At 35.3% G+C, this 12,179-nt stretch overlaps 1 protein-coding gene across 2 annotated transcripts in view; it reads right to left on the bottom strand.

Annotated features, from left to right (window-relative positions):
• LOC136037962 (neuronal acetylcholine receptor subunit beta-4-like) overlaps nt 1-8,490 on the bottom strand; it is a 70,016-nt gene extending 61,526 nt beyond the window's left edge. Inside the window, exon 1 of one of the 2 annotated variants that reach the window (XM_065720847.1) lies at nt 8,173-8,490. In XM_065720847.1, the coding sequence (XP_065576919.1) occupies nt 8,173-8,242 (70 nt within the window). In that variant the 5' untranslated portion in view covers nt 8,243-8,490. The remainder of the gene's footprint in view (nt 1-8,172) is intronic. The other variant, XM_065720848.1, reaches the window with a different exon arrangement.
• Nucleotides 8,491-12,179: the final 3,689 nt, after the last annotated feature.

A 12,179-nucleotide genomic window follows, 5' to 3' on the forward strand; every position in this document is an offset into this window, starting at 1 on the left:
CCACCACAAGCTAGCAAAAACGAACTCTAGACCATAGTAACTGAAATTTTAACCATAAATTTTGAAGAAACAAAACAGTCAAGCGAAAAAGAATTTCCATTTGAAGTTGATTCAAGGAAAGTAGCTACTATTTTGATTTATCTTAATGGTAAAAGTTTATTGCAAAACTGATTTATGGGAATTTTGAAAAACACTATGAAACCCCACAAAAATGGTGTCAGGTCAGAATGAAAACTGCATCGTTAAAATATACAAAAAGAAAGTCTAATCATTAAGAACCATTCCCAGATTAGTACTTTAATGATAATTATTCGAAAGATGTAATATATATATATATATATATATATATATATATATACAAAGGAGGGGAGTGTTGCAGGAAATGCAGGCCCATTAACACTCCTTAGGGCTCTCCGATCATGTGTGCCGGAAATAGTCAAACAAGTGTGATTTCAGCAAAGTGTGAAGTGTCCACTTTGTGCAAAATAGGCACTTAACATGCTTTAACTATGGGATTCGGTATTACAATATAATCCTTTTATTTGAAATCATCAATTTAAAAATCCTTAGTCACCGATTTGGTGGAAATCAAATTCCATTGATGAAATATTTTTTTCGTATGTCCTGATTTAGGACTGTTTATCTTAAGAATTTTCAGTTATCGACACTTGATCATTAAGGACCATTTGCTAGTAATCTATAAATGATCAAGAGTCAAAATAATTTGGGAGGCATGACCCCAATGAAATATTTACTCAAGATATTTTGATTTTGGACTTCTACATTTCAACATTAACCTCAGATCCGTAATTACCCAAGTCAACAGCCGTGCAGTCTATCTATAGAAGCGAAGAAGAGGGGGATATGAGGCCAGAGCGCAAGGAGGACTCTGGCCCTCCAACTCAATCCACTATTCAATCTAGGTATCACTACCAAGTTTAAGCGTTTTTTGCATATCGCAATCAATCTAATAGAAAGTAAAGTCAATTCCGATTGATGGGATTTCTTAATAACAAAATATACATAAAAAGAATCGGCCTTTTATGGCGACTCCAAATATATGAACTTCACCAAGTCTTAAATGGCACACCAAAAATTACAAGCCTAAGAAAATTTCCCTTATTTTGAAAAAAGAGGAAACACCACTAAAAGGGTGAAAGATCTTGATGAAAACGGCACCATCAAATTTAGCCCGTCAATGAGTCGTATTGAGAGGTTTCAAGCCCCTATCTACAAACACGTGAAATTTTGTAATTTTTTCCGATAAGGATTATAGATGCGTGTTTATATTTTCTTTGCGATAAAACATATTAGAAATGGTTAATCCCTTTAAACAAGACAGTGAAAAATGACAAACATTTTAAATAAAAAATAAAAATAAAAGTCAGAATATTTCAGCCTCACAGCCGAAAACTTGTATCAACAGAAAAAAAAATTAACCTAAACAAAATACATAGATAGAAACATAACAAACGGCATGCGAAAAATGTTCCTCTTTGTTTAGCGTCTGTTGTGATTTTATCCATCCCCCAACTTCTCTGGAAATATTGTGGATATGCTACTGCGACAACCTGAATAAACATATTGTTTTTTGATTTACCTCTGCCACCTACAAAAACCCCTCCAAAAATTTGAGACTGACATGACCCCTCAAATACTCCCTTAAGGTTTCAAGTCAATCCCTCAAGCTGTTCCCGAGATATCGCAGATCATTCGAAAAGGCAGGTGCACATAGCGTCCTTTGATTTACTCAGATTTTATGTCGTTTCCAGAGTATATCCCTGAGAATCTCTGGGAATCTTAGCATAGCGAAGGTTGCTACTAAAACCTATCAGTGAATAATTTGTAATTGAAATATTTTAGGGCTATTACAAATGAGTTTGTTGGGGTGATATCAAATCTGTAGACAAACTTATTAGACCTTTCGATATTTTTGAACAAAATAGATACCACAAAATGCTGATTCGATATCACGGAGGTTGCTCAAAGTATTGTGTTTTTATTTTACAAAGCGTCTTTACAATGCATACAGAAAAAATTAAACAAAACCTGAGCGTCAGCCAGGGACGGATCTAAGGGGGAGCAAGTGGGGCAGCCTTTCCAGGCACCTTAAGGGTGCCGGTCAGTAAGCAACTTCTTGATTTGATCAAATAAAGTTGAACTTAAATTTTTCAGCTCTGGAACGCACCAAAGTTTTCTTTGAAAATGTATTTAACTATGTCTACATCAGTTCCTTCTAATAAAAGAAGCTTCAGCAAATTACTGTTAATGAAAACTATCTTAAAAACCAGACGGCCAAGCAGCTAGTGAGAAACCTTAGTATAATCCGCAGAGAATATGATTTCAACTACAAAGCTTGCATATGAAGACATTATAAAGACATTTACTTCAAGAAAAAAAAACACAAGAGCTAAGAGCTCATATGGCACTTGTGACAAAGTCGGAAGAGCCAAGAGCTCATATGGCATGAGTTCTATAAAAATTCTAAGAATCAATAGATTCATTTAAAAGGAAAATCAGAGGTTGAATGCCATCGGGATTTAAAATAAGAGCTCTGAGACACGAGATCCTTCTAAAATATCAAAATTCATTAAGATCCGATCACCCATTCGTAAGTTAAAAATACCTCTTTTTCTAATTTTTCCCCTCCCTTCAGCCCCCAGATGACCAAGTCGGGGAAAACACTATTTCTACTTTAATCTGGTCTCGTCCCTGATACGGATGCCAACTTTCATCATCCTAGCTTATCTGAAAGTGCCCGAACTAGCAAACCGGGACTGCCAGACTGACAGAAATTGCGATCACTATGTGTCACTTTATAAATACCAAGTGCCATAATACAGCTAAGTTTTAAACTACGGGATAAGATTAACTATGTATAATCTAAATTGTATGTTTACTGTGTCAAAAACAAAATGTTGTTGCCCAGAGTTTTTTTGGACCTTACTGTACATATTAGGATTTTGTATAAAAAAAAACTGTTAATGGTAGGAAAATAATTAGATAAGTATATTCTTTAAAGAAGTAAAATAACCATAATATGACATCCTTCATGGGTTTGTTGACGGGGGCGCCAAATGCCATTCTTGCCACGGGCGCTGACAGGTCTAGATCCGTTCCTAGAGTCTAGTTAGGTTAGAACAAAATACCCAAGATAAGAGCAACACTTGAGACATGATACCAATTGAACAACTTATTTGTTGCCTTTGTTAGTTCAAAGTTCCTGCTAATCTATAAATTTCCGGTTTGTTTTTAGTTTCATTAGCTGGCACAGACTTAATCTTGGCCATTTAGATTTAAAATAATGGCCACTCATCGTTGTTGTGTTTGCAAATTAAAACATACGCTGAACAGATGCATATTTCCACGTGACAATTATTAGGAGGAAAGCGATAAAGACAACAGTGTCCTCTTGATTTCCTCATCATCTTGTAAACATAAGAAGGTCAAATTCAATTACTTATCTGACTATTTTTTAATTTTCATGACAAGAAATATGATGTAGGTTAGTTCACTAGTTCACAGACATAATGCGTCTGAATAAATAATGAGCCTGAGTTTCTGTTTGTGAGAGTTTTAAAGCAAATATAATTGTTATCGCGTAAAGGACGAAAAAACACCATTAAAGACATTATATTTTTGTAAATGCTATAGGAAAATGGGGAAGACTATTATACAGTTAAGGCATGAAGACCGTTAAAAAAACAAACAAACAAATAATATCTGCTTTTTGTGGGAGTGCTAACAGAATCGACCTAATGCTAGATGGAAAGTAAGGTGATGAAACAGATTACCACAGGTTTTAAAACAAGAATATTGTGTCAACACAACTTGGAAGAAAATTTTAGTTTCGTTCCACATCTCATACTATTAATCTATATTATTTTGGAAAACAACAAGCGGGTATCTCGTATCGCAAGGATCAGGCACATACGGAAGAGGGGAATACGCAGGAGACACAACACAGTTGTTTGAAAAAGAAACTATAAACAGCACCTACTTATCTCGTATCGGGAGGATCAGGAAGAAAACATGCAGGAGGCAGCATGTATGATGAGGAAATTTGATGAGGATGAAATAGAAAAGAGAAAAGGGTGAAGATATATGCAATGAAACTTAATCTTTAGGCCCTTTCCTTAATGCAGACAGGGTTCATGTCTAGAAATCCAAATGTCGGTTTCAAGACATATTTACCTTCTGAAAATGATCGATCCACGCAAACAACACGAGAAAAATCAAGCCAAAAAAAAAAAAAAAAAAAAAACAAAGGCTGCTATGCAAACGTACAATTTGCAGCAAAGATTTTTAAAAGACTTCAAAAATATCTTCAAATCGTTTCATAGGTAATACTACGCTTTGTTAATGTTCAAGTTGGAAATAAATTTAAACAAATTAGGCTCAAATGGAGCAAAAAAGTCAAAAAGATTTCGAGAGTACTTACTATATTTATCGTAGGCCATTTGGTTTATTGATGATTTGCTTGAGGATCTGAAGATAAGCCTCCCGTCTAAATTAAAATTACATAAAAAAAAACTAGTTTTTTTAACTGAAAGTAAGGAGCGACATAAAAACTTAAAACGAAAAGAAATTACTCCGTATATGAAATGGGTTGTCCCCTCCGCAATCCGTCGCTCTTTAGGCTAAAGCTTTTAATTGTTTTAAAAAGCAGAATTGTGGCAAAGAGTCAAACTTTAGCGAAAAGAGCGAGGAATTGCGGAGGGGACAATCCATTTCATATACGGAGATATTTCTGTTCGTTTTAAGTTTTAATGTCACTCCTTACTTTCAGTTAAAAAAACTAGTTTTTTTATGTAATTTCTGAACGTTTTTGAATTAATGTATGTTTGATTTTGGCTTTCCACACATAAATTATTAAAATGAAATTTGCATATTAATTCCTTTTTTGGCTAAATGGCTTTCTCTTAGTTTTGATCAGACGATTTAGAGAAATAAGGGATGGGGAAGGAGGCCTAGTTACCATGCAATTTTTTTCGGTTACATAAAAAGGCAACTATAAATTTTAAATTTTAAGGAATTTTTTTATTAGTAAAAAGTATAAGTAACTTAAGAATTAACTTACGTAACAAACTTTTATATTCTTTATTTTTTATTATGTATATGAGGGGGTTTTTACCCTCGTTAATACCTCGTTCTTTACACTAAATTGTAAGTTTTGTCCCAAATCTTTAAGAATGACCCCTGAATCAGAAAGGCCGTAGAATAAATAGTTGAAACTGCGAAAAATACTATAGCATAAAGAGCGAGGGTACTCCTCCTAAATACCTCGCTCTTTATGCTAAAGTATTTTTAGAGCCCCTCATATGCGTAATAATCTCTGTTCGTTATAAGTTTCAATGCTACTCTTTACTTTCAATTGAAAAAAACTTTTCCATGTTTATTTTTCATTGTTTTTTTTTTATAGTAATTTTAGGAAATCCTGCGCCCTCTTCATTGAATTTCTGTTCCCCCATGACATATCTCTCCAAGGAAAGATCCTCCCACATACCCCCTCCCCTCAACCCCACCCCCAAAACCAAAAAAAATCCCCTGAAAACGACTGTACACTTCCCAATAACCATTATTATATGTAAACACTGGTCGAAGTTTGTAACTTGCAGCTCCTCCCCCAAGGACTGTGGGGGAGTAAGTCATTCCCAAAGACATAGTTATTATGGTTTTTTACTATGCGGAACAAAATGACTATCTCAAAATTTTTGATCTGTTGACTTTGGCGAAAAAAATGAGCGTGGGAGGGGGCCTAGGTGCCCTCCAATTTTTTTGGTCACTGAAAAAGGGCACTAGAACTTTTCATTTCCGTTAGAGTGTGCCCTCTTGCGACATTCGAGGCCCACTTGGTCGATACGATGACCCCTGGGGAAAAGAAAAAAAAACAAATAAACACGCACCCGTGATTTGTCTTCTGGCAAAAAATATGAAATTCCACATTTTTGTAGATAGGAGCTTGAAAATTTTGCCATAGGGCTCTCTGATACGCCAAATGTGATGGTGTGATTTTCGTTAAGATTCTGCGACTTTTAAGGGGTGTTTTCCCCTATTTTCTAAAATAAGGCAAATTTTTTTAGGCTCACAACTTTTGATGACAAAGACTAAATTTGATGAAATTTATATATTTAAAATCAGCATGAAAATCTGATTCTTTTGATGTATATTTTAGCATCAAAATTCCGTTTTTTAGAGTTTCGTTTACTATTGAGCCGGGTCGCTCCTTACTACAGTACGTTACAGCGAAATGTTTGATACTACTACTCATTAAGATAATCAAGTATGTTATCAGTTTATGAAGAATTAAAATGAAATTATGATTATGGATTAAAATATAATTAAATATGAAGATTATGAAGCAGGAATAAGAAAAACGGGACGAATTCTCTCGTGCTACCTAAATCTTGAAAATCGATTTTGTATGAAGATGTAAAAACAAAAACAGATTCAAACAATTCAGGCAGTTTGAATCTTCCATGCATGCATGATGTTCAGTGAAAAAAAAAAAAAAAAAAAAAAAAAAAACATAAAACTTAAGACTGTCAAAATACCAATTGCACGTTCCATTATACCTTTTAATCCGATTGTGGAGTTTGTAACCTTTTAATAAAACTCGAACAATTAGTTTCTCCCTTAGGTCCGAAAACGACCATTTTCTTTTTGACCAAGACTATAAATTTGGATTCATCTTATTAAACAAATCTATAAATTAAAGATTTCGTTTTTCGTATAAATATTCTTTCGTCTCTGTTGAATATGCAGGATTTCACTAATGAATGTTTTGAAATACGGAAAGCCGTTTTTATTTTCCATTATCCTTTTTTTGACTCTCTTTACTGTAATAAAAAAGCTGAAAAGGTGACGGAATATAAATTTTAGAACTAAGATTACGAGACTAAAAGCCGTAGTACTGATACTTGTTAACTATGGTTCTAAAACGTAAGCACTTCGAGAAACTGAAAAACACATGCTAGATGCTTTACAGAGGACTCAACTAGCAAGGCTGTATCCAGGGGGGTGGCTACTGGGTTTGAACCACCCCCAAAAAAATGCCCGACTTTGAACCCTGTTGCCCCCCCCCCCTCCCCACACGCAAGCAAAAAATCCCTCACCCGGAAAAAATCGTGGATACAGCCTTGCCAACTAATGCCCCACGGAAAACTAATCATCCTTGAATGGGATAGGAAGAGATTATATAAAACAAACTAGAGGAGGTAGAATTGTTAGCCGAATCTTAGCACTTTTTTAATGGTGTATTTGTTTTAAAAAATTGTGAGTATTACTATTTCTTTTGATAAGCCAGCCTCCCAAATTGAGAACCCTGATTGTCAAGCAAAGAGGTGCCCCATCAATATTCCAGGATTCTGTGTTTTAAGGACAATGCGGCATCAAAAGCCCAAATCCTAACTGTCAATAATAAAGTGCCCCCCCCCCCTCCTGAATTATCTAATAGCAGTGATTTTACATTGGCTCAGTAGGACTATTAAACTCGTAACTACAAAAGGTCCGTAAGAATATAAACTTAACTATGACTGGTGGCTTATCAAACAGTTCGTGGTAACGAACTGTAGTAAGGAGCGACCCGGCTCAATAGTAACCAAAACTCTAAAAAATTGAATTTTGATATCAATAGCTACATCAAAAGAATCGCATTTTGATGCTGATTTTAAATATATAAGTTTCATCAAGTTTAGTCCTACCCATCAAAAGTTACAGAATGACTCCGTATATGAAATGGGTTGTCCCCTCCGCAATCCCTCGCTCTTTACGCTGAAGTTTGACTCTTTGCCACAATTCTACTTTTTAAAACAATTAAAAGCTTTAGCGTAAAGAGCGAGGGATTGCTGAGGGGACAACCCATTTCATATACGGAGTAATTTCTGTTCGTTTTAAGTTTTAATGTCGCTCCTTACTTTCAGCTAAAAAAAATTAGTTTTTTTTTTTTATTTAATTTCTACAAAAGGTCCGTAAGAATATAAACGTGACTATGACTGGTGGCTTATTTGTAGCGGAACAATCATAGCCTATGTTACTTTGTTCCATTTAGTGTGAGTTACAGAATGGTAATGTGGACAGCAATAACCTGAACTAGAAATCCACATAATATACTTTATATATAAATTATATATTATAATATCCATTATATACTGTGATATTAAATACACATACCTAAGGATATTCCCAGCATAAGAACAGAAATAAATCCAAACGTTCGCAGCATATTTGTCTCTGTGATCATACAGAACTGAAATCTGTTAGGAACAAATTCTGTAAGAACAATAGCTTCTGACTAGATATAAGCAATTGTTATAAAGATTGCATCACAAATACACCCTCCAATTGCAGTGCCAATTCGGCTCATGAAACGTGTTGAATTTATGGTTGATAACCTATTCTGACCGCGATAACCTCTCTAAGATACCCTTTTGTAGCTATATTTATCGAAGCTATTTATAAATTTATATGCAAGAGACTGCAAAAGTTGCTGACAAAAAGAGCATTAGCAACATATTTATATGAAAACCTGTCCTTATCAAATATAGATAAAGCGTCGTTTGATCAATTTTTGTCACATTAACTCGTCTTTGCGAAACAAAGGATCAATCGACATGAATTAAAATAAAAATCTTCATAATTAATTGAGCCTTTCAAAAAAATAAAGAAAAGAAGAATGAAAGCATCAATACTACGTAGCCATATTAATACCAGCATTTTTCATTTTGTTCACATTATTGCATTTTCCCTAAAGGAAACAGGATCAGACATTCCTCCTTTCCCAATAGTAAATCATTCCTTTCAATTTTTCTTTCTTTTTTGCATTAGGGTCTCTCCGTGGCCCAAGGACCAAAGGATAGAAGTTTTAAGCCAACCAGAAAAAAACCTGGCATTTTTTGGGACCGTATTTTTTGGTCCCATGGCCCCAAACTAAAATTATTCTCACTGTATTATTGTTTTGTATATTAGTCGTTCAAAAAGGGTTTTGGGCCTTTTTTGGGTACTGTCAAAAACGGCCCAGGCTAATATTTCTTACATAGAGTTCCTCTCGACCCAAAAAGTTCCGGCTGGAAGTTTCAAAATGATTAGGTAAAAAATGCTTGGCGCTATTTTTGGGCTCCCTACCCCCCCCCCCCCTAAAACTTGTACTCTTGACTGAGATAAATATCTCTGAAAGTTATGCTTTATCGTTGCCTCATAGTACTTTAAAGCTCATCGAGAAATATCTATATGTGATCTTCCAAATTTAAGCTTGGCAAAAGGTTTTTTGGCCCTCTTTGGGCCTTTTTCGACTACAAAACCTATCTGTACATAATGGGCAATTTGTAGTATTTATGGCCTCTGTTCCAGTGACTGGAGAGAGGGATAAAATAACACAAGCAGTATTTAGTTAATTAATTGAGGATTGAATTAAATGGTCATCTATATTATTTTTCGAGGGGGGAAGTATAGTAGCCACCGTAGAATTCCCATGGGGCTTTTCGGAGAGATAGCAACATAGGGAACGAGAGGAGGGCTGTTTTCCCTGCAATCACTTTGATAATCAAAAAGGGTGCTTGAAATTTTAGTTAACATTTCAATGGAAATCAGAATTTCCAAATCCTCCAAAGTCTCTACAGCCCCCACTTCCATAAGAAATGGTCGTAAAAAAATAACATGGGGGCAAATTACTCTTCACTTAGGCAACGCTAGAGACTTGCGTGAAAATGCTGCTTTAAGCACGCCAAAAAACGTTTCTAAAGGCTTGAAACCTTAATTCTCAAACCAAGTCGACTTTCTTACTTACTTTCCGTGGGAAGCAGAAGACAAACTGTTCCGGGCACCAATAAATCTTGAAATTACTTCCGACGTCCACATCGATCTGTCAGCCGCAGCTTCCTTGGAGATCTTTAACCAGGCCCTGTCCCATCTCCAATCATACCACCGGAAGCCTTCCCCTGGTTCTTGTTTTTTTTTGAATTTTGAAAAAATTCTTCTTCTGTGTTCCCGGTTGTCGTCTCTAGGAGAGTGCTGATTCGCAGATGAGGATGTCTCGACAAATCATACTTTTCAGACGACGCAAGGTGCAACCAGAGAGCTTGAGGCTACAGTTTTTGATGGCGAGGGATAGCTCTTCAAACTGGCCATGACAGCTTGTTATTTCACTTATTGAGAATCCTTCTTACTTTCAAGATCCCCTGTTGTTACAGAGTATATAACGAAGGGAGCGGTAATCGAAAACGTTGAATATCCTCGTTTCTTCTGTCTTGAGCTGCCATGTCTCACACTCTTATAGCAGCACAGATCGAACGGATGCTATATAGACTCTAAATTTGGTTTTTGTCGAAATCTTTCGTCTTGCCTATAGCGCCTTGCTTAGACTGGTGAAGACTCCCCGCACAAGACAGCTAAGTGGGCCCTGATATTCAAGATGAATTTTAGGAGGCACAGGTCCCTTCAAAATTGCAGCACAAAGAGGTCCTTTTTCTGATTTGCCTCAAACTTTCAGGGATCATTTTCTGGGTTAATGTTTGTATAGAGGGTATTTTGTGGAGGAAGGGGCTCAGAACATTGCCTAAATTCTCGTTGTCTCTGACCACTTTGAAACCTACAGCCTCTGTACTCCGGGCCAAAAGGAATCTACTTTGGAGAAAAATTAGTTTAGGGGCATGATTTTCCCCGAATATGGGGACAGCTAAGTGCCAGAATTTTTTTTCTAAGCTCAAAACTTAAAATCATTAAATGAACTAAGAAAGGAAATTTGCCAATGCCCAAGAAAAAATAAAAAGACTGTTGTTGGTTTTCTCGAAAAAGGGTCAAAAACCTTTATTTCAAAACAGCTTAAAACTTACAATCGGAAGCTCTGGGACCAAAGGGAACCCTGATTTACCAAAAAATAAATTTGGATCGCCCCTCCCCCAGAACAAAACAATAAAGAATGGATAAAAAAGACATTTTTTCGGCTTGAAACTTATATTGGGTCAGGAGACCCAAATCCATTACAAAAAAAAAGAAAAAAAAAGAAAGAAAGCAAACCATGTCTATTTGCCAGAAATTCGACTTCTTCAATGAAAAAACCTAAAAGTGATATTTCCCCTGCAAACAGCTCGAAAATGATTGTTCAAAATCTGAGGGCAAATAAATCTAAGGGGCTAATGACCCATGTCCCCCTTCACTGAGACTCCTCTGCGAAAGATCTAATTTCTGCAAAAAAAACTGTTAAATATGTTAGGCTTCCTAACGCAAATAGTTTTTTTGTGGGTGAATGATAAAATATTGAGAAAACCTGAATATTGAGGATCAGAGTGAAAACTTAATATATTTGACTAACTTTTTTCCCGATACGAAAAAAAGTAAATTAGTGAAAAAGTTTGCTATGGAACACACAGCTGACTACGGAAACAGGTAACTCATTAGCAGGTTGGCAAGAGCGTATTCATCCTGGGAAATGTCAATATATCATTAATAAATACCAAAAAAGTAAAATGAAAAAGGTTCAACTAAGTTACACTATGCGTGCAAATTTGCAAAATTATTTGAGTCCGTTCAAGCCGGTTTCGTGAAACCATTCAGGGTTTGGCCAACCTGGCTATTCCCTATTCGCTTTGAACGTACAAAGTACACGAAACATGACGAATTTTCTGATCAATTTTATTTTCATTTTTTTTATTGTTATATTTTGAGTGAAATTGAAAGTAGGGCTTCTGTCTAGCTTAGAAAATTATTGCACCAGGTGAAGGAACTCATGAATATAGCTAATGCACAAAATAGGGCACAGCAACGTGTTTTCAAATTTCTACCTTCTCCATTACCCTTCCACTATACATAGATTGGGTAGATTATATAAATTTGCGAGGCATTTATCTCAAATAAAAGATAATTATGCACACAAAGCTCTTTTTATTTTAGAAGGCAGTAACCTACAGGAGATTATAGTTTTGTGCTAAATATTACATAACTCAAGTCAAAGTTGCATCCAGTTTGGAATTGCTGCCAAAGATAAAGAGAATTTCTGTTTTTGTAATCATTTAATGTAATTGTTGCAAAGTTTAGCTGAAAAGAGAATAAATATAATAGAATATTATTTTTACAAAAAAAATTAAAACCATCAAATTACAAAATTAAATTTTTGGCAAATCCCTTACTATTATAAAATCATTTAATATAAGGGTATTTTATGATTTTGATTAAATGGGAGCGGG

This window comes from Artemia franciscana, chromosome 17 (assembly GCF_032884065.1).
Source record: "Artemia franciscana chromosome 17, ASM3288406v1, whole genome shotgun sequence".
In the NCBI taxonomy this organism is placed as follows: Eukaryota; Metazoa; Arthropoda; class Branchiopoda; order Anostraca; family Artemiidae; genus Artemia; species Artemia franciscana.